The 26880-nt window shown below is 39.2% G+C and overlaps 1 protein-coding gene across 1 annotated transcript in view; it reads left to right on the top strand.

Annotated features, from left to right (window-relative positions):
• Positions 1 to 26880, top strand: part of ZCCHC14 (zinc finger CCHC-type containing 14) — a gene marked incomplete at its 5' end in the record, with an annotated part of 56456 nt that overhangs the window by 10596 nt on the left and 18980 nt on the right. The window contains one exon of the mRNA XM_082489323.1: positions 3504 to 3627. Within this exon, the coding sequence (XP_082345449.1) occupies positions 3504 to 3627 (124 nt within the window). The remainder of the gene's footprint in view (positions 1 to 3503; positions 3628 to 26880) is intronic.

Here is a 26880-nt window from a genome sequence, read left to right as displayed (position 1 = left end):
CGTTAGGTAATGATGAATTTTCTTTGTTATTTTCAGTTATGGCTGCTACTTGAACTTGGAATTTAAGAGACAAGCTAGGTTTTAATCTAGAAAATGAGAAGTTCATCTGTGAGCCAGATGCTTTGCCATGGAGGGAATAGACACAACATTATAGTTGATTAAAAATAGTTTAAGAATCTCTTTTGCACCCACTTGAGTAATGCATCTTCTAGAGTCATTGAATAAGCCTACAGGCCACTGTGAAGTTAAAACAGTTTACGAGTAACCTAATTAAACTGTGGATAGGTGTAACTGAGGGTTTTCCTTCTCTCTGGCCCTCTACCAAATGCTGTGCTAAGGGTAAGATTAGGTATAGTGAAGAATATTTCTATTGCTTTAAGTCTCTGGGGTTGCTGTTGTATTTGATTAGTCTTCATGGACTGTTTCTGCTGATGTTCTTGAATAATTTAAGTTGAAAAATCCAAAGTCTTCTGTTCAAATGTCTGATGCTGTGCCCTCTGAGACCTTGAATGATTCGTGAATTTTTCTGCATTTATAAAATGTTACTCCTGTGGTTTGTTATGATGTATAGCCTGAACATTTCTGGCTTCTGTGATGCCAGCTTATCCACCTTCACTGTGGGCTCTTGCTGCTTTAGAAAACAAGCCTTTAACAGTTCTTGAATAGCAGATGCTTATTCTTTAATGGCATCTTGGCTTTCTTCAGAAATGGTACAGATCCTAAAAGGTCCAAAGCAATTTGCTTAGCATTTCTCAGAATCTTTATCTTGCTGGAATGCTGTGTTCTTTATTCAGAATCTAGTAGACTACTTAGTTGTTTTTTGTGCTGAGCTCAAACTAGGGGTTGCAGTAGTGTTCAGATATGGTGAACGTTCCTCCCAGAATTTACCTGACACTGACTTTTTACACCTGAATTCGGACAAGTCCTTTCTGGGCATCTACTGTTAAGCTTTTGCCAGTGTTTCTCCCAGATCGATATCTCCTCCAGTTCATAGCTGATGGGTTATTGTTCCTCTGTGTTTTCCTTGGCCTCAATTTTAAAAGAAAAAAAAAAAAAAAAGCTGTTACCCTTTTAGAAATAAAACTTTGATTTGCAAAACATTTTTCATTATTTTACTTTTTCTAAACAAATCCAAACCTTTGCAGTATTGGTATGCTTAAGTCAGTGGAAAAAATTATTTAAAATTTGGAATGAAGGCTTTAAACAGTCAGATTCACTGGTTATAACACCATTCAGCTCACTAACAAAGCGCTCCATTTGGAACTAATCAGAGCTTTGTGATTTTTTTCTAGGCCAATTTGAAACTGCTTTGCTTTGATGTGTGACTGAATCAGATAGTATATGAGCCCAGTCAGTCAAGACATATGGGCTAAATTAATCTTTACCAAGTATATAGAAATTAAATCTTTATGGAAAGAATTGGAGGTTATATATAAACAAAATGCAAATTTTAAACTGCACGCAATGCTTATTGTGAGGATAGAGGAGAGAAGGGAATACAAGATAGGAGGCAATATATTGTAACAAACTGCTTGTTTAGAGATTTTTCTGAAACCATGTGGCTCTGTTCCTCCTCAGTTTCAAGTACTGTAAGTGTTTATATTTGCTGATTGTTCTGAATATTTGGAACCTGGTTGTTTAGGATAACATAGTCTTGCCTGAATCTAATTTTCTGGCTTGCTCTGTTACTCAGTTGCTCTTCTGAAATCTCCCATTGCCAGGAGGATGGTGGTATCATTGCTCAGTCCACTGGAACTTCCTCTCAGCAGCAATCCACTGGAGTGAGAGTTTAACGAGCTCTAGGAAAGAGACGCTGTGAGATAAGATTTGGTAAAGACTGACTTTGGCAAGGAGGTTTAAACTATTCTCCACCCTCCAAGCTTGAAGTTTAATGGCTAGTCTTTCTAATGTGAAACCTTGATACTAAGTTTTTGTTATTGGTGGAAAGCTGTGCTGAAGAAGCCTACAAATAAACTTTATTTTTGATCAAAAAGTAGAGTAACTACTCAAAAGGAAAGCAGGTACTGTGATCCTGCTTTCTTCTGACGCTCATCTTCCTGGATTGATTTCTTTGCATATATAAGCTTTTTCATGCATGTCAAGTATACCAAGTATTTCACTTGTGCTACTGCCTTAAACTGCATATAAAGCTATAAACATCAGTCTTAAAATAGAGCTTTCAATAGGTTTATTGTATATTGTATAGAGGGTAGGGATGTGCTATTTTTGACTTGGACTGTGTATTCCAGTTGATGTCAATATGGAGGCTAAAGGTAGGCTGAGCAAAGCATTGTTTTAAGCGTAAATTGTCCTAACTCGTGGCACTGTCTCAAGTAATCAGGATCTGAGAGAGCCTTTTTCCTTACAAGGACCTGTAGTTGCTGGTATTAATTACTGTGAATAAAGGATAGCTTCTTTTGTTATGTTGTGATGCACTTTTTTTCCCGTGTCTTGTGAAAAGCTAAAATCCATGTTAAGTTCTAATTACAGATCTCCATACCAGGATTTTGAATTGATTCAAAATGTGGAGATTGAAATTCAAGTAATGCACTAGTTAGTATGAGTGCTTTTGTTAGTCTTAACTACCTCTTAAAGCACACTTTCCTCTTTAAGATACTTAAGCCCTTGTTCAGTACTGCTAATGTAACTGTTCATCCACTTCTGCTTCTCATTACCTAGAAAACAAGAGAGTAATTGCCTTGCTTATGAGGCAGGCACTGAATCTTGTACTACAGGTAATAGATGTTTTTATGTGTTGCTACATAATTATGAATGCTCTTGTGGACAGCAGCTGAAGTGGGCAGTGTTCAAGTCTGCTTTTTCTAATGACTTATGTTTGTTTCTGTAGTTTTAAGTAACGGTGAAAATGTTTTCTTATGCTGAATGCAGCTTAGAAGGTACATATTAGGCTATGAAGTCTGTTTTGATGATGCAGCCTTCTGCATGGCACGCTTTTAGTGTGCAATTTTTCATTGAAATATGATTATCATAGCAGGCTTTTACATGGTAAAGACAAGAAAATTACATTTTTGCTAAATTGGAATTCATTCCTTGTAATCTGTGTGGAAATACTTTGAAATGCCTTGTGTCTGCATCTGTGTAGATAGGTGACATACCATAAAAAGGATATTTTCCAAGAGCGCTTTTCCCCTAGTTTTCTTGTTGAAAAGTTAAGAACTGCAGTGTGGAGAGGTTAAGGGTCTTGCAATATCTCTACAATTGACTGCTGTGTGACTATTGTTTAAAAAAGAATTATACTTTAAGTAGCTTTATAGATTAGCTAAGATAATCTAGATTTCTGAATAGCTGCTGACTAAAACAACTTCCCTCAACTGTTACTTGTGGAGTATCAATAGTAACATCCCTTGGTTTTAAAAGCAGCAACCATCTCCTAGCTGCCTTAGAAGTGGTTCTGCTCACTCTGGAGGAAGGTGTGATGTGATGTTTGTGCATTCCCTCAGTTTATTTTATTAGATTTTTGTGTTTTTTTTTTTTCTTCCCAGGTCACTCCAAGGTCTGAGACCCCCATCAACAGTGTCAGTAACAGTTTGGAAAATGTACTACATACATCAACACATTCCATTGAGGAGTCATTACCCAAGAGGCCTTCGGGGAAACACTCCAAAGGTGTGTCCTTTTCCGCATGCGTATTTCCAATGGAGGAATGAATTCATGTCTCTTAATAGCGATTAACGTTATTTTAATTGATTGAAGGCTGGAATTTTGCTTCTTTACCTCTGGATCGGGTTGAGGAAAGGAAGTCATGGAAGAGTTTTCGTAGGAAGCATTAGTGCATCAGTGAAAAGAGAGACAAGTATGCTTATTCTTCTGTTGGGAACTAAGCAAGAAAGTTCCTTATGAGTTAAAATACCCACTTAGCTCTCACGAAATATTATGTTCTCAAAGAGTGAATATCTCTGGCACTCCACCTCTCATCCTTATAGTAGCAGGTTATTTCTTGGATGAAGCATATGGTGATGAGTGGTGCTTTACCGGGGAGAAGAGAAGGCATTTAAAACAGCAGTTAGGCTTCCACTTCCACCTTTCTCTTGGTTCCCAAGAATGTGTAAGTGAGAAGCTGAGGGAAGCGGAGTGGAGGATAAGAGAGAGAGCTTGCACCTTTTATAGTACATGTGTGCACCCTGAATGTTGTCACAAAATAAGTCTTATTTTTGTAATGTTGTATTGCATGCTGACCTAGCTAAAAACTGGGCTTAGCAAATATGAGTTAATAAGCATGCATTCCATTTCCACACTCCAGGCTATGATTACAAATATTAAAACATCTAGGTTAAAATGTGGCTAGCGGTATTTTTGTTTAATGCATACAAAAAGCACTGTTAAGCGAGGAAAGTCTTTGAACTGTGAGCTGCTATTTGTGTAGAGCAGCTTTTGTGAACTCTTTGTGGTAATAATAAAAATAGCTCTGTATGGCAGAAGTAACGCGGGGGAAATATACCATCACATTACCAGCACTAGTATATTGCCTTCAAATATCATTAAAAATACTGTCATGGACCATATGAATTGTTTGTGGTGGGTTTTTTTTTTTTGTTTGGACTTGGTCTTCAGAGTTGTGTTTACTTCTCTGCCACTGGCTTGCTGCATATGCTTGCAAATATAGTTCAATACCACGTAAATTGTGATCAAGGATTTTGGAGCACATCTTCACTCAGAAGGACTGATACAGATTGCAAAGGGTTAAATGTCCCAAGGAAATGTTCTTAGCTTGCCTCCACCAGACTTTTTCTGTGACATACTCAACTATAATCCCAGTAGCTGCAAGTAGCAATAATTTTTTACAGCAGAATAGTGCTGTAAGTAGCTATTTCTCCAGCTGGAAAAGCTATCAGGGTAGAAGAAAATGCAACACTAAGCAGAAGCATGGCTAGGTTTGTGGCTTCCATCTGATGAAAAATAGGACAGGGTTCAACACTGTTTTCTCATTTGTAGTCGGTGATTGCTATTCCAGTACCATATATGCCAAGATTAGTCATGGTACACTGTGAAAATTAATTAGGTTTTCCTCTGATCTGTTTTTCTCTTATAGAATACCTGCTTAGTTTTCAGAGAATGTAGCTTTTTAATTTATAGATTGCCTTAGTGATAGTTGGTAAAAGATGTTGTGGAACAAATACAGTTTTCTTACTAACTGATATTCTGCTTTCTGGTTCACCAGCAGCAACGATTGTGTTGAGTTCTCCTTGATATCTGATGATCTGTCTGGTATGGAGTTCTGCCTCTTAAGGCTGGAGTACAACTGAAGATTATTTGCCGGCCTGGAGCCACCATTGTTTGCTTACAGATTTCTAATTCTCATAGCAAGCAGACATGTTGGTTAACTTAGCAGGACCAGATAACTTTTTAACCTACAGTGCATGAAATTCAGTCATGAGAGTATGGGATGGACAGGTTGCTTGACCAGTTGTGTAATTCTTGTGTTGATATTTTCTAGTGAGTTGCGTTTCAGCCAGCTCGGGGGGACAGGATTTCTTCTCCCTTGTGGTCAGAAACAGGGAGCTGCCTAAGTTCATCATGCTTTTCTTGGCAAAGTACCGGAGCTGGAAGTGTCTCAGTTAAAAAGGCTGTAGCTGAAACAGACGCAAAATGAGAAAGCTCACGAAAGGTGCAGTATCCGTTGTGCTTAGTTGGATTAGAGACAGTTTGTATTAATCCAGTGAATGGTTTTAATCCTGATTTGTAGAAATGTCAGTAATAGAACATACTCTGTATATAGTTGAACAGTGAATGGGTTTGTAGTAGGCTTGGACCCGAAAGCTCTCAGTGGTTGTATTTTTCCCTAATCCACACTTTGAAACTGGCATTTAGCATAAAACGTTTCAAGTTTCTACATGGGAGGGAGAGGAGAAGAGTGGAGTACATTGCTGAATACTCTAACAAACTGTGGTGGAAGTCTGTATGCACTTGTGTTTGCATTAAGTGCTTAGATGGTAACATTCATACATGCTTCATGTAGAGACTTGTCAAATACATAACTTCTGAATGATTTCACCATCCTATCTGCACAGCATATTGCTGCCTTGAGAAATGAATTTATGAAATGAGTGTCAGTCTGAGAAATCCATAAACATTTCCTTTTATCTGAGAGGCCCAGCTAACTGTGGGAACACCATCAGGCACTGGGGTAACGGATGCATGCTATAATGCCCAAGTTGTTGGGAGTGGTGACCAGCTGGGGGCAATCATATGGTTATTTAACAAAATTAACCAATTCTTCTATGCTGGTCCTTCAGTCTTGATAGAATCATAGAATGGTTTAGGTTGGAAAGGACCTTGAAGATTGTAGAGTTCCAACTCCCCTCAGGGGGATACCTCCCACTAGACCAGGTTGCCCAAGGCCACGTCCAGCCTGGCCTTGAACACCTCCAGGGATGGGGCCTCAACAACCTCTCTGGGCAACCTGTTCCAGTGCCAGTGTCCCAGCTAAAGCCTGTTCTCCCTTCTGCATGTATCAGTGCAGGGTAAACCAGATGGACATTTCCGCAAAGTAAAAGTTGTGACACTGGGAAGATCCTGTACTTGTTGACATAAGCATTTCAGGTATCTGCTTTATCTGGACTCTTCTTTTGTAAAATATAGTTCAAAAATTTGTCCCATGCAAGTGTAGGAAAAAATACAGGCGGGTATTGACATAGAAGGATGTGGAACATCCTGTGAAGTCTAATAGCTGTAACATGCAGTATAAATTGTGCTTTTTACTCATATTTTTTCATTGGTGATTTAGGGTTGTTCAAACCTGGGAAGTTATTTTAACTGGAGGTAACTTTGGGAAGGGGAGACTTTTCAGGGACTGGCTATTGTTGTGCTTATAAGCTGCAGACAGGCATATCTACAGGTTTTTAAGGTATTGCCAGATCTCACTGGTCAAGGAGAACAGAGGCAAATACAGATATATTCTTGTGTTGCATGTAACTGACATTCCAAGAGGGATGTGTTGCTAGATCTTTGTCTCTCTTTCCACAGTTTCTAGAATGTAGTCAGGTTTTAACTATAATTTTAACACTGATCCAAACAAAACAATCAAATTCAAATGAAGGTTGGACGTTTTTGGCATACTGGGTGGGTTGAGTGCCACACTGTCTCCCTGGTGTTGTCCTAGGCTTTTTTCCGCAATACTCCAAGAACTGAACCCAGTGCAAATAGAGCTGCAGAAGGTGTCGGCATCAGAAATGTTGATTCCAGTTTCAGAGATGAGATTTCATGCTTGCAAATACTTGCCTGATGGGCAACGGTGCAGCTTGGTAGTGATGGTCCCTTCTATAGACAGGTTTGCGTTTCCCAGCACAATGCCAGCACAGTCAGTGTCCTGGTTTGAGGTAGAACAGAACCAATTTCCTTTTCAGTAATTTTACTTTTTGGTTAAGTCTTTTCTAACTAACTCTTCTCTCTGAAATTAAGGGTATGTTTTTCAGGCGGTGTTTGCTTCTAGCAGGGGTAAGGCCTGCTGTTTATAGTTAATGCCAAGGAATGGTATGCAGAAAGGCACTTGCTTATACTTACTGATATAACAACCAAGGTCAGCTAACTTTATGTGCCCCATTGGAGGGTCGGAAGTGAAAAGTGTAGAGGGGTCGCACCTGCAGGGACAAGCAGACGGGACAGGTGACCCAAAACTGACCAACAGGGGGTATTCCATTCCATCTGCATCATGCTCAGTATAAAAGCTGAGGGATCGAAGGGGTCAGCCTCTTCTTCGGTGGCCAGTGTCCAAGGAGGACTCTGTTCATTCTTCTGCCTTTGATCCCAATCCGTGTATTTCTGAATCCAGATCCAGAATCCAATTCCCATCCATCACTGAATCCAGTCTGGGACTTTCCCAGAGCCTCCCAGTGACATGATCATCATCCTGGGAGCTTAATGCTGGTTTTGTATATATTGTATACATTTCATTATTTTCTTATTATTATCTTTTCTTTTTATTAGTAGTACTTCATTAAAGCGGGCTTGGTTTTCTTTTCAACCCATAAGTCTCTCTCCCTTATTCTCTTTCCCTTCTCTTCTGGGAAGGGAGAAGGCTTAAAGAGAGCATCTGTCATTTGTTTAGTGCCCAGCCTAAACCATGACAGTCAGCAACCTTACTTGGAGGGATTCTGATAAAGGCACTGAGGCTGATTGTCTTAAATTTAGGATTTTACCCTAAATTTTCTGGGGAGCCACCTCAGAACCTTCTTCCAGTAGGAAGTGACCCAGGTGAGTAAAGAAGGTCACTGGTTAAAAGTAGTGTTATTTGCTAGCAACTTGTTTTACAGGCAATCCTGTGCTGGTAGCTCCTCCTGGACTTTTTGGCATAATAACTGAATTTCCCTTAGCTATCTGACCTACGGGAAGTCCCATTCACAGAGCTTATTTGTAACAAACCTATGGCCGTAGAGTTGTTCTGACCTTGTGTGGCAATTCCCAAAAGAAAGTAATTATGGTTATCAACGCTGAATGAAAAATTCGGCTTATTTTGTATTTTTTTTAAGCAATAGGAATTTCCCGTACACCAGAGATGTTATTAATTACTCTTACAGTAAGGTTCCAAGCAGAACGATTTGGCCATTAGGTGGATAGCGCTGTAGGCAAGTACTACTCTGCATGTGACATTTTAGCAATGTATTAAACATGGTCAGTGACCACAGCATATTTTCCAAAAGCGCAGTGGAATAAAGTACATTAGACCAGATGTTGAAGTGCAGAACAAAAGAATCTTTATTATAAAGGCAATGTAAGTTGCAAAACATTATAGTACGGAGACTGTGCAGTCTTCATACTGTAATTTCTCATAATACTGAGTAAAATTTTGATTTGTCACAGCCTCTGTTTTAAATTTTCTGCAGTGGAAGATCTGTGTTAGTATTTTGTAAGATGTTCATTACTGCTTTGAGGCTTTCCAGGTGGCACTTACCACCGTGTTCCTCCACAAAGCAGCCTGGAAGAAGTCTCTTCAACTTAAGTCTCATTTTCTGTGAGGTGACAAAAATTCCCCTATTGTGTTTCCTGTATATTTATCTTGCCTTTCCAATATTGCCACACAAAACCTCAAAATTGTCTCTAAGCCAGTCTGATTTCAAATGAAGCAACTGTTGAAATGTGATCCTTATATAGTGAAGCTGAATCACAATTCTTGCAACACATGCGTCTAATGATAGAACAAACTGCTTTCTATGCACAGAGAGGAGTAAAGCTTTTAGATGTAAAATGAGTGCAGTAGGCTTTATTCTACAATCTGTACTCCATTTAGTACTCCTGCTGAGCACAGGAAAACTTCTTGCTTAATTGAAGGTAGGCTATTAGTCCACATACAGGGTCCTGCAAAGCCTCGACAGTGTCCCAGGCTAGAACAAATACATAGAATAGCATGTGACTTCCTGGACAGAAGGAGCTGTGGTCTGTGGACATGAGGAAAAGCAAACTTCAGAGAAAATGCATCTCGGTGATGTAGTGATTTAATTTTGGATTAATATTAGGGTGTAAAATATATCTTTGTTCGCAGTAACCCCATTGACCTCAGGTAAGATATGAGTTGCGGGTAGGTCAAGCTGATTATTATGCGCAGCAAACTTTGGTATCTAAATCGTTTCATTACAATAGTCAGCAGAAATGTGTGATGTAAGCTATCCAGAACTTCTAACCACTTTTTTTCCTACCCAATTTATTTTCCTTGGCAAAATGTATTTGTATGGTCTTGCACCTTTTTTATCTCCCACTTCCTTGACTCATCCTTTTTCCACAAGAAATCAGACTGCAGGAGCTCTCTTAGTTAATGGCAGTCAACAGTCTTTTCCTCCTGAAATGTCTGACACCAGTTGTTCAGCCTGTTGAAGGCAGGGAGAAAATACAGGGGGAGAAAAGCTTTGAAATCCTTTTGGTTCAGGGTCCAGACTTCATAGTGCCTTGTTCTGCATCAGTTGTGTAGCTGGATTATTCTATTTTTAAGTAAATGCATCATCTCCAGCAATATTGGGTCAACTACTGTTAGGGTAGGGCTTAAAGAAATATTTAGGCTATGATAATCCTTCAGGAAAAATCTCCCTCTACCATCTGTATATAATTTTCAGCTGTTTGTATATGTCTTTGTTCATTTTATCTCCGAAGTAGAACTCTGCTTCAAACTTCAGCAATGTAGGTTGTTAGATCACACACAAGGCATTGCATTCCTGACTTACTATCTCTAATGTATTAGTTGTTTTATGAGTATCAAGTATTTAGAGTTAATTCTGGCAACCAAATCCAAGGATTAGTGTACTTCAAAATAAATGTTTTGATGTTGCATATTTTCCCCTGTGCTAGGAGATTATTGTATATTAAGAAATTTCTTGAAGCCTGGATGTTGCATGAATCATGCAGCTTCGTCTTCTGTAGTTGGAGTTCAATTAAGGTTGGAGGTTTAATTTTGCAATAAAGACAATACTCGTGAGTTGTTTTTATTTTAGTTATTGAAATAATTCGGAAACATTGCATTTCATCTGAAGTTTTTACTGATTGTGCAGCTGTACTCTGCTCCTGTAGGCAGGCAGAGAAGCCCGTTTTATGTCCCCAAAGCCAGAGGCCAGGTTAAGGACGCTTGGGCTGGGTCCGAGCTGCGAGTAGAGATCTGCACTCCTGGCGCTGCACTTGGACTCTGGCAAATTTATGTTGTTAATAAGTTAACTTTTGTACTCTCTAGAGGTCGGAGTCAGTATTTCCCTGTCATCCTTGTTACATCCACAAAACAAGGCTTGTCAGGAGAGGTCTGGCTTTGCTGTGACAAGATGCAAAGGAAGAAGAGGGGAGAGCAGCATGGGGACTCCTGTACCTGAATGAAAAGTAGGCTTCTGATTTGCCTACTCATGCAATAATTGTCATAACCTCTTTGTGCAAATAGTTAAAAGTGCTTCTTACTGAAGTTTGCAGTTCATGGCCAACGTTCCTTCACAAGGGCGGCCCTTTGTGGTTTGCAGGCACTTTACATGAAGACTGAAAGGTCTACCCCTTGGCCAAGAGCGGCAGTGAGTTGGCTTCAGTGGAAAGTCGTGCTTTATATATTTACCCATGGCTCTTGTTTGAGGTTGTATGACAGAAGACTCTCTAATGCACCTCTACTATAAGCAGTTTTAATTGTGTGTATACCATATGCCTTGTTCACATATTCACCTAAAATAATGCTTATGTCAAGCACGTACCTAAGGACATGATCTTGAATCTGCTGAGTGGTTCTTTTTCTTTAGTCTCGTTTGGGCTTCTTGCTTGTCTTTCCTGAGTAAAGGTGATGGAATCACTCTGTTTGGGCAGCTGTCAGTCCCTACCTTATTAACTGTTGAGCCTGATGATTAAATTAATTCAAATTTGACAGAGGTATTTGGAGTTTTTATTTACAGTAGTGTCTAGATAGAAGAGACTCATTCATGCTTCCACCAAGAGGAGAGGAAAGAACAGTTCATCCCTTATCCCGTTTTGTCTGCCCAGCCACTCATTGTGTTTGTTTTTTCTGGTCTAGAGGCAACATGTGCTGATTGTTGCCCAGCTGGCAGTTTGAGAGTCCTATGTGTGTCTCTGTAGGGATGCAAGACTGAACTGGCATCCTGCAGAAGTAAACAGGTATGCAAGATGCAGCTGTCTTGCAGTGGTAAGTGTGCCTGGGGAAGAAAAGTAGCTAGTTATGTGTGTGTGTTTAGAGAATATGTGGAAAATTTGGAAAAATTTAAGGTAGACGTGGTAGATACAAAAAGTAATATTGTTGTAGGTTTGTCACAGGAGATGCAGGGCTGGAGTCTCTGCAGAAGAGAGGAGACATACAGAATAGGGCTATGAGAAAAAGGCTTCATTTTGGTCCTTACTAATTAATTTTGCTTTTATTTATTCTTATGTTATATAAAGACTTGTTCTGAATTTGTGTACTGGGCAATGTAATTTTGTTATTAAACATTAGAAAATGTCCAGCTTTCTGTTTAAAGTAAGGGTTGACAATGAAGCACTTATTTTGAGTACGCTGGAGCCTGTTCAATTCGGTTTTAGTGGGAGTTGGATGATACTTCTGTTTATAATGATTTAGAATCAAGCTATTCTGAAAAGTAAAAATTCTAAGAACGCTGTGCTGGTAAATTCAGCCATGCCAAGGAGTTTACCGTGCTGTAATGCATTCCTCGGGCAGATTCCTGATCTTGGATAATGAAAATGTAGTTGTCAATGTCTAATGTGAGAGGATAAACTCAAATTTAATACTATTTGCTTTTTCCGTGGCTCTTCAGAAGCAGAGGCGGCAACACTTAGGCATGTACGTTCCTCGAAGGGCTCTTGTATTGCCAGTTCACGTCTATGAAGTCCTGGAAGTGCCTGCGATGGCACATTAGTTGTTAATGCAGACAAAATTAATAGCCATTACATTGACAGCTATGGAAGCAATAGCATGACCTTCTGTCAGTAATGGAAACAACATAAGAAACTTGAGCTTTTAATTAAAATTGCATTAAATGAGCAAAACCAGTTTTTCCTCAGATCTTTAGATAATGGCTTAATGCAGCGCATCTTCTGGAAAAAATGTAGCAGAGCAGAATAAAATGAGTTGCGGAAACTTTACATGATGTACATCTTGCTGGAACTAATGCTTAAACCTGCATTTATACTGAAAATCCTTTATAAAGGCAGGGTGGGTGTGAGAGGAAATTTGAAATTTAAAAGCTGATGAAGGATAGAAAATATGTCATGCAGGACTTCAAGAAAAAATGAAGGTGAACATTAACTGCTGATGCTTGTCTCCTGGCAATTCCTGCTGCAAGCTGATGGCAAATAGCTCACTAGGACTGGGCATTTCTGTGTCTGCAGTTTGAAGATTGAGTAAGGGATGTGTGAAATGTTCAGAAATGCTCAGCTGTTCATTGCATCTCTTTAGAACTTAACAGCCTTTAACATCTGGAAATGTCTGTTTTGAAATAACCCGTTTCACTGCCATGTTAAATAGAGGTACTCAAGAATTTAAAATTAATGGCTTGCTTATCCTATCTAGATTTACATTTCCCCTAAACTGAATTGGAAACAAGAATATTGCTTTCAAGAAGAAAACAGGAGTGATTCACATGTATTCCTAGAAAACTGTAATGTCCTTGCCCATTTTTTTTTTACGTACTGTCATAAGTGTACTAATGACTAAATGGCAATTTTCCTGCGTGTCGCATGCTTAAAAAGCTTTTGTAGCTGGTTAGTTGTTAGCTGGTAGATGTTCTTTCCCTCCCTTATCAGTTTTTTTGTTAAATCCCCTATTTTCCAAAGCATATTTATTCTTTTCATATCAGTTTTTTTGTTAAATCCCCTATTTTCCAAAGCATATTTATTCTTTTCATATACCTTTACATTTACATTAGATTAGATTACTTTTTTTCTCCAAAAGTTGTCTCCCTGAAGGTAAGAGGGTTAAAGTACAATAATTTTATCAATAGGTAGCTGGAGTTTTTACAGGTGGTTGCATACACAAGTTAAAAATGTTGTCATCCCTTACAGATTTTGGGGTCTAGATCTGAAAATTCATGAGAAATTCAAGTAAATCTTAGGTTTCTTGCTTTACTTTTGATGTCAGCATTAGGATTCTCGCACTGGGGCTTTTCTCTGCAGACATGGGAGGCTGGCAATTTTTGAAACAATCAGGCCACAGTAGGGAAAAGAAACGCGACATTGCAGGACTTGAGATATCATTAGAGAAATTGGTGATATTGGGAATTGGAAACAATAAATTCTGGTTTCAAGTAGGGCAGCAGGTCACGGGAGGAGATGTGTTATCCTTAGTGCCGAGCACTGATGTGACATACTGGTCTGGTTTCAAGAGGAGGAGGTGGGTGGAGAGGAAGGATGAGAACATGTCACAAAAAAAGTTGTTTACTTTGCCAGCAATTTTCTTTGCTTCCCCTAGTACTACAGCAAACATTTCTTTACTCTGCTTCCCTTCTTTCTAATCTGGAAGTGACCTTATTTAGTAAATGACAACACTTTATTTCCATGGAAGTGATCATAATTTCTCACATTCAGTATCTGGCACAAGGGAACAGATGGACTGCAAAGAAGAAACAACGAATGTAATAATACTTACGCTAGCAAGAGAGACCTTTTGCAAATGGTAACTCATGAGTCTAACTGCGGGGCGTGCAGTTAGAGGGGAGGAAATTGGTTGTGTTTTTTAAACAGTGTTCTCCTGCACTTTGACTACCAGCTGATGCCAGCCTTGATTCACAGGTCAGAAGACAGTGGGTGATTTTATTTATGTGGTTTATTTTTTTTAGACTGCAGGTTCAAATTCGGAAGGAGTTGGTGCCTCATCCTTTGAGGATCAGTGTGCAAGAGCTACCAATTCTTGTGTTCTAGATACGGCTTTGCTTGTGATTTACTGTAGAGTCTTGTTTACGTATCCATCAAGCTAGGGTAGTTCCTACTTCACATCAGGGCTGGCTTAATGTTTGTATAGATCTCTGAGAAGAAACTTCAGGTTTATGTCAATGTTTGGGATTTCTCTAATCGGTGGTCAGAAGGGCTCTTTGGACACTCTTTGTAGACAGAAGCAAGTTCCTCTCCTTTGTTTTGCTGTTATTTCTTAAATTGTATGTGCCTTCACTAACTTATATCTCCTTTTGCTAATAACCAAACAGGAAAGTGGTTCTATTAACATTGGGTTCATTATAAATAGAAGCAAAATGAGGAAAGAATGAAGCTGAGAACAGTCAAAGCAGTGAAAGTTTGTGTATTATAAATAAAGCTGGATTCTTCTGTTTAATGCAGGCTTAATGTAGTTTTCATAAACTGCATCTGTTGAAAAATGCCAGAGCAGAGGCAGATATTGAGACCTGGATTAAGAGTTTTGACAGCTGTATGGGTAATGAAAGCCTCTGGAGTTGTTCACGGGTTGATGCTAAGAACTAAGTTTGGGATAAAATCTCATTTGGGGATTGCAGATTGTGGAAAGTGGGGGAAGTTTAAGGGGTTATACTACCCCAAACCTGCACATAGCAGGGTATCTTGTCCTTCCCTTAAGCATTTGATGCTAGTGCTGTCAGGCATGTTCCTGCAATAGAGGAATTGTGGCTCTGATCCATATGGTGTATCTGTTACCATGTGCCACACAAGTAGAGGGGGAGACAAATAGTCAGCTTTGGCATTGTTGAGGGGCTTTGTCAGATTTAATTTCTAATTTCATTTTCTCTTCCTCTTTTATGCTGGAAAGTCATAGGCTGTAATTATGCAAAACAATGCTTTTGATTAAAGTAAATTTTATTTCTCAGGTGCACGGAAATGCTAAGCTAAAAGGTTAACGTTTCATTTGCTTTGTGACTTGTTCTTTTATCTCCCTGGAAAAAAAAAACCCACAGTGGACTTGCTGCATTACTTCACTGCCTGGAGTGGATGCATTTCATCAGGGTATGGTGCGGATGCTATTTTTAACAGTAACTCAAAGGGGTAGCCCTGCTAAAATTACATCATTAATATACACAGCTGAAAGGAAATGGCATAGAGTACAACAGTGCTTTGCAAGATTATCTCTATTGTGTTTTCCACTTCTGTGGATGAATTATTCAATGTGTATCATTCAAGCAGAGATACAGTTGGACCACCATATTTGCAAAGCATTCAGACTTTGTTTTCCTGTAAACAGTCCTGTGGGAGAGTGTAGTAAGTGAACTTTATCTGCAAAAACAGTAGGTATGAAACAGGCATTAGTGGCTTGGGGAGGTCAAAGTTTGTGTTTCTTCCCGTCCTTGTTGTTAAAAAGTTCAGGGATTTGCTAGATATTGTACTATTGCAAAAGATGGTCGGGAATTAGAGCTTTAAACTAGTTTTGCTAGAAGTGTGTTTGTTTCCTTCTGTACTGCATGCTGAAGAATCTAGTGGCCAGCGTGGCGATTCAAAGCCTCAAGACTTTGAGGTTTTCAGTGGATGGGATTTTGTTTTGTTTCTGTTCTTTCCACTTCAGTTCCTGGACATTCTCACTGCCTTGGCAAACACTAATAAAATCTCCTTTGGTCTTCTCTTCCCTCTTGTATTTGTTTCATAGATGTGTTACAGAAACAGTTGTCTAATAGTTGTACGGTATCTCAAAATAAGCTTAAATGCTGAATTAGAACTTTTTTCTGTCTCTTTGAATTACTGGTCGAATCTTGTCTGGCATCCAGAACGAAGGAACAATGATTTATACAAAAGTATAAAAGGGAACAAGAATATTAAAGCCTGAGACCAGAGACCTGAAAATGTACAAGGACGTAATTGCCAACAAAAGGAGAACCTCACAGAAGTGGTTGTGCAGAGGGATATTTGTTTCTCACTGAACTAAGCACTTGAATGCGTTTGTGGCTCTTGGCAAGACTGTATGTACTCAAGGTTTTGCCTATTGTACGTTAGTCCCTCAGTCTGGTGTTTTTACGTAGTATGCTAACAGAATATGTTTTCATTGTTAACCAGGTTTTCGTGCTATAATTCTTTGGAAAAAAAAAAAATTAAGCTGGTATAAAATTCCTTTGTCCTTGTTGCTCGTGCTTGCTTGTTATTGCAGCCTTAGTCATGAGCTTCAAGATGCTGATACTGTTCTCAAAAATGCAGAAAACAGCACGTGCTTATTTACATGAGCATTAAACTATGCTGCTCTGGAGTAGCTGTCTTACTTGAAAGACTAGCTGTGCGTACTCATGTGCCTTTGAGTTGGAAACGCACATTTCTGTTGTATTTTTGCTTCGGAGTTGGAAACTCTGAACTCCTTTAGGTGGCCGAAGAAATCCTTCGGCCAAGGCTGGAGCAGCCGGCCATCTGATCTCAGCGCTCTGGTGTTTTATCACCAGATTGCCCTTCAAGCCAGGGCATGCTGGCTGAGCAGCTGCTGCCCTATAATCTCACTGACAGGGGTCCTTCTATGCCGATATATGGTTACATGCTGTAGCCCACAAGCTGTATTTGACTGTGCTGTAGGGGGGGGAAAAACACCCAACCATATGTTTATGTGTAATATATATACATGTAATGTTCAGGTCCTGACTCGGTGACTTTCAAGCTTAAAGTGTTGCTGGGCAAATCCTCATCGGATGCAGTTGTGATTGATTATGGTTGTAATTGTTTTTATGTAGTGGGGACTGTGTCTTTTTAATAAAGAGTAACAGCAGATTATGGTTATCTAAGTGGGACCCAGAAGACTTAAATAAAATCTTGTGTGATGAGGAAAAACTAACGGGTGGTAGGCAACCTTAACTCAGTTTCCATTGTCCTCATTCTCCCCCCCCCCCCCCCAAAAAAAAAAGGTGGTTTGTTGTTAGTTCAAACTGCACTCGAAGGGGGCATCTTGCTTTGAGTGGTGGGTTTGGCGTGTTGATGTGAGACTCACTCTGTCCATCTGTATTTAGGACATTGCTCAAAACTTCAAAGCAAATGCCAGCTCAGATTCCCAGCTGGGTTGACTACCTGAATGTGTCATGTTTTCTCTCCCCATCTGCTTTCCTTTCAGGGTGCATTGGCGAGGTTTTTATTCTGTTTCTGAGCTCAGGGTAAGTGTCTGTTCCATGCAGACAGATGAACTTCAAAGGCTTCAGCTGAACGGGGTTTGTTTCCTCTGGTGATGTTTGGGGTTTAGTGAAGCCTGGGTTTCCTGGGCTTTGGTACGCTTGAGCACAAAAACTGTGATTAGGGAAAGGGCCTATGCTACCAAGAGTGTTTTCCATGGAAAACCGACTTTGCTATTTTAGTTTTGTAGGTGAATATAGCATTCAGATTACAACTAATAATCTGGCTCGCCTTGGGTTTGCGGGGGTTCAGTGTATTATCTGCCAGAGAAAATCCTTTCTAGGGAAGCATAAGACTTCTCTAAGATGAGCTAACCTTCTTTTAAAAATAAGAAACAAAGCCAAGATTTTGTTTAAAAGTGATCTGAGAACAGTAAATAAAATAATCACTTGATCGGATAAAACTAGACTACATATACAACTGCATGTTACTTACTGGGTAAGTTAAAGTATTTATATACAAAGCTGAACATCTCTGTTGATTGCAGAGATATTTTTACTAGCATGGGCTGTGTAATTAGAGACGGGTAGCCTGTTTATTTTAATTGCCTATACAACAATGTATGTTAGCGGTTACTGAGGCTGCTTTCAAACTGAGCATTTGGTCTTTTGGTCACTTTTGCAGGAGTACTTTTTAAAATGAGTTGTGCATTCCTCCTGAGAAGTCTACTCTTGTTAAATCGGAGAAGGAGGATGAGTCATTGGGCCAGACTTCTACGAAAATTAAGCACACAGCTGCATTCATAACTTCCACATGCTTTTCTCAGTTGTATGAAAATAGTTAATTAGATGCAGTTACATGTAGAATTAGCCAGCTTGGGGAATTAGGCAGTAAATATATTTTACAAATTAAATTCTAAAGTGCTTTAAAAAACAAGCAGTTCCCCAGCCCCCAGGCAACAAAATCTGAGCGCATGCTTAATCTTAAACACTGTGACTACTGTCTCTGAATTTGTTGTGGGATACCTTTAAGCCTTCAGTGTTGCAATTGTTTACCTAAAATCGTGCTTGAAAATGCCAAAGTGTTTCCATGGTATTAAAAAAACATAGCTAAGGATTCCTTTTTGGATCCGTTCTGGCTGACATGGTAAAGAGAGACGTCTTCACTTGATGAGAGCTGCTTGTTCAAAACTGAATTGAGGACTATGTTTACCTGTTGCTCAATTGTCCCTAACTAATGTCAAACTCCTGCAGCCTTTCTTGGCTCTGTATCATAGCTCTATTTCTGCCCAGAGCATTATTGTATATATTTCAACAGCATATCCTTGGTTAAGTATACGTTTCAAGGCACAGCACCTGTTTAGTGACATATGTTGGTGCTCAGATTTAGTAAGGCAGTGGAGCTGTTACACAAATATGTCCAATACAGCAGCCCTTTCTGGATAATTTATTCTGTAAAAGCTTTTTCTGGCATTAGAAAAGAAAAAAGGCGACTTCTAAGGCAGTTGTCTATTCCGTGGCAATGGCAGGCAGTTCAGCAACAGTAATGCAAAGTTAGTACTCTTGGCCTGAAATATTTGGTAAGAAAAACCTTCAAATTAACGTTTGAAGCTGCATCTTGATTTTGAAAGCAGCTGGCTGATTCTTCTGGGTTTTACATCTTCCTGTCCAGATGGGAGTCTTCTCTCGCCTTCAGTACAGCCAGCTTTTTGTTTTATTTAAGCTTTTGAATCCAATGAAGTTACGAAACCGTTCTTTAGGTTGATTGGCTTTTGTGGTTGGCTGAAGTGCTGACAGTATAATTCAGTATTACTCAAAACAATGTATGAGTTCAATTAAAATCTTAGAAGCTAAGATATACAGACATTTTTTTAATATCTGTCTTTTTTAGAGAAACAAGGTCACTTAGTTGGCAAGTTAAATAAGCCAAGCCGAGGAAATAGCAGGAACATGAAAACTGCATGTTTGATTGGGGCGGAGTGATACAATCCCAGCGTATTATTGCTTCCTATATGCTGCCAAAAATAAGCTAATGTCCTTGATTTTAAAAAAAAAAAAAAAAAAAAAGAAAAGCTGTGTAATTATTTCCTGCGGAATATTGCAGTTCATAGTCGTCTGGCTTTTAATTTAAAGTAGGATTAACTTGTCGCCTAAACTCATGTTATAAGTATGTGTTGTTCTTGATCTTAAATATAAGAGTTCTTCCAATTTAGAGAATTTCTTACAAAGAAAAATGACAGTTCTTAGAATGTCTCTTCTTCTGATGTTGCTGCTAAAAGAAATTTTTCATTATGTCCATGAAGCTTTAATTTCCAGTGTCTTCCTGTGTGTTTTTGTAGAGGCAATAAGCCAGCCAGAAGACTTTCCTGCAAACTAGTAAAGCTGTTAGATTTGGTTATGAGTTTTTTCCTAGCTGTAGCTTCCTCTTTAAGCAGACGCTATGGAAAAGCTGCTGTCTGCTCTTCTACTTTTAGTCTTGAGATACCAGCAGAAAACTGGCCGGTGGACCCTGTTAGGAGGCTGAATTGGGTCCTAACAAATCCAACATACTTTAAACTTGAGTTCCATTTTTTTTCCACAAAACCATTTGTCTTATGAAGAGAAAAAGATGACCTTAGCATTGACTTTTGAGAAACCACAAACTCTTAATCTTAAGAGAAGTAAAGGCCAAAAAGTGGAAATGCAGGAAGCAGCAGGTGGTGGGACGTGCTCAATAACTGCTAGCCCGTACTTCTTGGGTCACGCACTGTCACAGACCCCGCTGCATCAGCTTCAGTCGCAGGAATGGGGGAGAAATAGAGGCTTCTTCTTGTCCTGTGCTAAATTTTCCCTCTTGTTTTTTTTTTTTCTAAATGAAAACTGCGATGGTAATTAGTCCTGTCTCCTGAATTTGTGTTAGCCAGGCAGAATTGGTTCCTGCAGGATACTTGGTTTAAAGAATTTGGTAATCAGAACATGACTGCTCCATTTGGAGTCTCAAGTGAATGGGTAACTCTTCAAGAGAGTTTCAATGATTTATTTTTTAATTTTTTTTTTTTTTTTTATTGCTGTGGTCATTACTGAGTTTCAAAGATACAGTAAAGGTAGTAGTCTTCTCCCTGGAACGCAGATGTTGATTCCTGGATGGGTCAGGCTTCATGGAGTACTTTGAAGATACTTGACGTGGGGAGAATAAGCAAAGATCTTACTGTGCTTTCATATCAATGACAATTTTTCTGCCCTCTTTTGGAAGGAGGGAGTAAATGCTGTATAACTTATGGTTCAATTCAATTATTTCGTAGCAGGCAGCTGCTTTCTATTTGCATAAAGGTTTTGGGATCACTTCAGTGTCCCAATTACACTTCTTCACAGGATGTTTTCTCAATCCATATTATGTGAAAACAGGTTAATATCTTAATAAATTATCCTGCTGTGTCTGGAGAGTTCTGAGTAATGAAGAGAAATGACATCTCATTCTAATACAATAATGAAAGGTCATTCTTACATGACAACTCAATGTAGTGAACAGTAGAGAGAATGGCTTCATCCTTTCCTCTATTTGACTTTTTCTAGAAGAAGCAAAATAACATTTTCAAAAAGAAACACTTATTTCCTTCCCTATTTCCCCTCGCCTTTAAGGAGATATTCTAAACATAGTTCTTGATGCTCTCGAGTGGAAGCATTTTTTCCCCTCTAGGATAGCTATAGACAGACAAGCTCGTAGCTGAGTGATATGTACTTGTCACATAAGTTAAATTTACCTCTGATACTTTTTCAATTGTTTAATACACTTACACTTTAAGAATACATGTCCCGCTTTTTCATGTTCTTTCCCTCCCCAGAAGCACAGTTTCTGTAAGTATGACCATTGCATACCAGTGAGGATCTCTTATTATTATATTACTTGGACTCTGGCCTGTCAATATTTTGATGCGGATTGGGTAACGCTCGAGTAGTTTATGTGCGAGTTAATGTGTCATGGAAGAATCTAAGGTGTGCTTTGGCTGGTGGTTGAATAGAGCAAAGTTCAAGTTGAACGGTTTCTGTGTCATCCTCGAAGTATTTAGTGATTCAGAGGCTGTTAGGTCCAAGTTTGAAAGTTTGTCTGAGCCTTTGATGAAAGTGAGGCCTTGGAGATGCTCTTCCAGTGAAGTCTTCCTCTGAAGAAGTCTCAGGGACAGATCAATAGTGCCAGCTCTCTTTTGGCTTTAATGACAAAACCATTACAAACTAATATTGTAGTTCTCTGATTTGTTGAAAGGATCTGCAGTAAATAAACATGAAATTGACTTGATTTGAGGTCCTGGGACTTATCATTAACACCAAGCTCTCGGCAACCCAAAAGATGCTCATCAATACCTGAGTTGTTTAGATCTCAGTTCTCACTAATCCGTGTATTTTACAGACTCCGGCCAACCATTTCTGTATGTGCTTTGAAAAAGAAAAATTAATATTTGATTCTGCAAGTTTTCTTCAGGCTTCCAGTATTACAGTTAATGAATAATTTAAGTTAAGAAGTAGGAGGGTAGGGAAATAAAATAGATATACTTGATCAGAAAACTTAGCATGTTTGTGGCAGAAAAGGATTAATGTATTTGCTGGTAAGAAGAGTGCATCTTAGTTGCTTAGGTTTCTTTTTTTTTCGTTCTCCATCATAAGCTAGATAAAAAGCTTTAAAAAGATGAGAAATGTGAAAGCAGGAAGCAAAAAACCCTCTTAAGCTGCTACTTACAAGCAGTTTCTCAGCTTCAATTCAGTTGATCTTTCTGTTTAAAAAAATACAGCCACCAAACTGTAATTTCATGTGCTTTGTTGCCATAAATATGGTTTGAAACTAGCAAATAAACTTTCCCCTGGTCTCCCTGACATTTGTCCGTATGTATGGGAATATAAATACTGGTGGGTTTGGGGGTTGAGTGAGGAGATTTTGTGGGTTTTTGTTTCCAGTTTTTGTGCAGTCACTTGGGATTACCTTCTGATGTCTAATGGACAACTGTAATTGAGTAATGCTGCTTTTGAAGTATTTCTTTTAGAAAAACAAGAGGAGATGGCATGTGAAAGTCTTGGTGTTGCATTTCTGGTTACCACTTCTGTGTAAACAAGGATGTGGAAAGTACTTTATTAGTTCCTTTTTTGTTAGGTAGACCTTTTCAGCAAAATCTCGATCACTGTATTTGTGTTTGAGTGATTATTTCCATGAAGGTGCAACTTCATGAATGAAAATTAATAAATCTTTAAATCCAGAAGCATCAATTGTGATTATGTACGTGGTCTCCTGTATAACACAAAGTAAAAAATTTTGCTTATGATCTTTTTCCTGCTTAAAAATAAAGTGTAGCATTTCTGCTTTTTTTTTTGTTCCATGTCTCAAGAGCTGCACAGGTTCGGCCCAGTCTCATGACGCTCAAATTTTACCACCTGAATGCTGGAGAACAGTATTTCCCTGCTACATGCCATGCAAACTGAACCTACATGCAGTGACTTAATAAAAAGGAAAATAACTTGCTAGGCATGGAGTAGAAATTACTCTTTCAGACTGTGTGGTAAATAAGTTTTTCCTGGTACTTTCAATGTCGTTCACTTTAACCCAGCTCTTGTGATGTGCTCCAGGCTTGCAGTCTTATCTGTAGTTTTCATCTAGTGTTGCACAAAAAAAGCTCTCGACTCCCATGTATGTTTTCTTTTGGTAAAGAAAAATAGTAAAAAAAAAAAAGTCACTATATAAAGCTATTAATGAAATCAAAGGAAAAACACAGTACAACTGGTGCAATGGATGTTTGATTTAATTCTAGAGTGCTTGTGTTAGTGCTGAAATATTGGATATTATTAAAAGGGGCTAGCCTTCAGTCAACTCTTGTGATTATCTTATTCTTTACTTTTTCAGAAGGAACACACATTCGCAGTGCGGATTGAGACATTAATCTATCTAGTCCTTTTACTGGTTAACAGTGGCTTGATCCAGAAGTTTAAAAAATGGGAATTATAAGAAACACAACCTACAATGGGATATTAAGGTGGCTTCCAAAAATGATGTCTTTTCTGCTCTTGCCCACATCCACTGCATGTTCTACCCTGACCTTGACCTGACAGGAGCAGCTAGTCCTAAAGAGTTTGAATTGGTCTCTCGCTTTATGTAGCTGCTGATGTTTTAGAAGGAGGAGGTCCAAGATCCTGTACTTCGAGAGGGAGAGGCTGGTCAGTGGCTGGCATCAAGAAAGCCAGAGGGTTTAATACCTTGTTGGGAGGAGAGGAAAGGAGTTGTCTGTGCCTTCAGAGAAACATCTACTGATCAGGTGACAAATGCACTAATATTATCCAAATGGGTAAATAGAATGGGAAAACAGAACTGAATAAAACGTCTTCAGACTCACTGGATCTGCCTTACCTGATCATTTTGGAACAGCGGGGAAAACAAAAAAGCACTATTTGAAAAGGAGAAAATAAAACTTAGAAATCACACCCATGTGAGGAACTGATTCTGCCTCTGTGCTGTAGCGTTTCAAATGCAAGTTTCCCTGCTTAATACAATTCTATGTACAGTTGAAAACTACATGAAGAATGCTTCTTTTGTGTTTAAGGGAAAGTAGCAAATAAAGTAATAAAAAAAAGCCTTAGGAAATTAGATTAAAGAAAATTTGAGTGAATGAAGATGTCTTTGTACTGTCTGGTGGCCTTTCAAAGTAGAGTTCAGCAAAAGACAAAGGTTCAGCAATTTAAAAATCTGATACCTAGTAACTACGAATGTATGCTTAGGGTTGTGTGGATGTGTCGAGGGAGGTGATTCTGCCCCTCTACTCCACTCTGGTAAGACCTCACCTGGAATGCTGTGTCCAGCTCTAGAGCCCCCGATGTAAGAAGGACATGGACCTGTTGGAGCGGGTCCAGAGGAGGGCTGTGAAGCTGAGCAGAAGGCTGGAGCACCTCTCCTATGAGGACAGGCTGAGGGAATTGGGGTTGTTCAGCCTGGAGAAGAGAAGGCTCTGGGGAAACCTTATACCCCTTTCTAGTACCTAAAAGGGCTACAGGAAAGCTGGCGAAGGACTCTTGATCGGGGAGGGGAGCGACAGGACAAGGGGTAACAGTTTTAAACTGAAAGAAGGGAGATTTAGATGAGATATTAGGAAGAAATTCTTTACTCTGAGGGTGGTGAGACACTGGAATGTGTTGCCCAGAGAAGCTGTGGCTGCCCCAGCCCTGGAGGTGTTCAAGGCCAGGCTGGATGGGTCTTTGAGCAACCTGGTCTGGTGGGAGGTGATCCCTGCCCATGGCAGTGGGGCTGGAAGGAGATGAGGTCCCTTGCAACTCTGACCGTTCTGTGATTCTATGTCCCAGTACTCTGCCCTTCTCTGAATAATGCCACGGGACAGTTGTAACAGAGGGTGCCACAGCTTCAATGGGAGCTTCTACAGCACTGAAGTTCCACAAACCTCCTTTGTATTTCTGTACCAGTTCCATATGTCATTTTTTATCTCATCCCACTGTTTCACTTGCCTGCCGTAATTTCCCAGATAATTATGGATAAATCTCCATGACGGAAAGTCCCCCGTGCCCCTCTGCCAGTGCAGCTTCGAAAGCCTAGCAGGGAGGGAGGCATGTACATGTACGTGCACGAGCACTTTTCTTGGATCATTTTACAGGGAAGTGCTGGGAGAGAGGAGCAGGCAGACAGGTACATCTCTGAGATCTCGTATCATGACTGATACCCCGCCAAGCTGCTCTGGTTGGGTCCTGCCCCATGCACAGCTACGAAGCCTAATGTGGAGAGCGTAGCTGGACTACTTGTGGATGAGTTCCCATTGATTAGTACCAGGTGTAAAGCTCAGATTTAAAGTAGTGCAAATATACTTGCTCTGGCTATCTCCTGAATTAGAAACATTAACTTTTTTTTTTTTTTTTTAAATCCCTTGGGTTGGGAAGCTTGAGTTTTGCTGAATTCAGCATCCTGAAAAGACAACAGTATCATGTGTCCTTAATTCCGTACAAAGGTTTTTCTGGTCATAGAATCATTTATAGTGATATTGGGTAGAGTCAGCTCTGAGCAATTTCCCATGCTTTTGAGAGTAAATACAGTAAAAAAACCCTTTTTTTAGTCAAAATTTAATATCCACTGAGTCCTGCTTGGTAGATGGCACCTTCTTCTTCCTGAGTTTTGTATGATGGATTGTTCTGAATAAAGGTAAGCTTTATGGTAGGTTTAGGAAGGGTATTCTAATAAAATAAACCACAAGTTAAATAATACGAAGAGTATGTGAGAGGCCACGTAACAGAAACATACAACTTGACAAATTAAACAAGAACTCTAGAATTTTTTAGATGGATGATATTTTTACAGTATTAGCTAGCTGGGAGAAAATTCCTGGAGCACTTTGTATAATGTTAGAAATTATCTAGTCAATTGTCCCTAGAAGCATATTGCTGCTGCACAATGAACTATATTTCATGCTTTAGGACAAACCTAATCTTACAAGGCTCAGTTTAGGATCACTGCAGTCAGTGCAGAAATATCTACCTAATGGTTCACTTTGCTAATTGCAATCATTTTCCAGAGGATAAATTCCCTGCAGCAGGCTGTATTAACTGGGCAAGTTCAGATCAGAACTTTAGCTTGAAAAGGTCATGTAACTGTCAGCACAACAAAATCCACCAGGTGATTTAAAGTTTGTTATTAACCCACACGGTAAACCAGAAATGACTTTATTTTATATTGATAGGTGATCCTATTTTGCTTGAATTACTGTAAAGGAATAGACAGAAGAGATGGTATTTGAATACTGTAGAAATGCCAATGATAAGAACAGTTTGAGTAAAGTGACAGTGGATTTGCAGCAAATGTTAAGTAACACTTGCTATGTCTTTCTGGTTTTCTTTGTCCTACTCCACAAACAGATGCTGCGGCAGTTGACAGTAGGTTTTCTACATGTTATTTGCTCATCCTTCAGCTGTTTCACCAACAGTACGGTGATACCCCCTCTCAATATCCACTTCACAAGTACTTTCTGATTATAATGCTGAAGTACATATAATTCCAATCAATATTCAGTATATTTTAACTGTGATCGCAATTGGGGGTGCCCTGAGTTCTCTTAAATAAGCGTACTGAGGTAGATTTTTCTTAAAATGGCAAGAAAACCTCAGAACCGTGTGCATGTTTTAATCTTTATGCCGCTACGTACTGTCTAGGTAGCTCATCAGTATCTGGCATGCAGAAGATTATTCCTGTGGTGCTCAGCATGCGGTGTAGCAGCGCGGTAATACTGTAAAATAATTTCAGAAGCAAGAGAGGAATCCACTGAAAATTTTAAGAGGAGCAAGTCTCTACAAAAAGCATAATATGCAGGAGAAAGTAGTAAGTAATGAATTGACATTATCGCTAAGCTCAGGGATTTATGTTATTGTAATTGGGAATTACATGGAGAAGGAACAGTTGACATGGTCATAAAGGGAATGTTAATTCTGTGTT

Source organism: Vanellus vanellus (genome assembly GCF_965231255.1).
Source record: "Vanellus vanellus genome assembly, chromosome: 12".
NCBI lineage: Eukaryota > Metazoa > Chordata > Aves > Charadriiformes > Charadriidae > Vanellus > Vanellus vanellus.
Note: the sequence above shows the minus strand (reverse complement) of the source record. Positions and strands in the feature narration are given on the sequence as shown.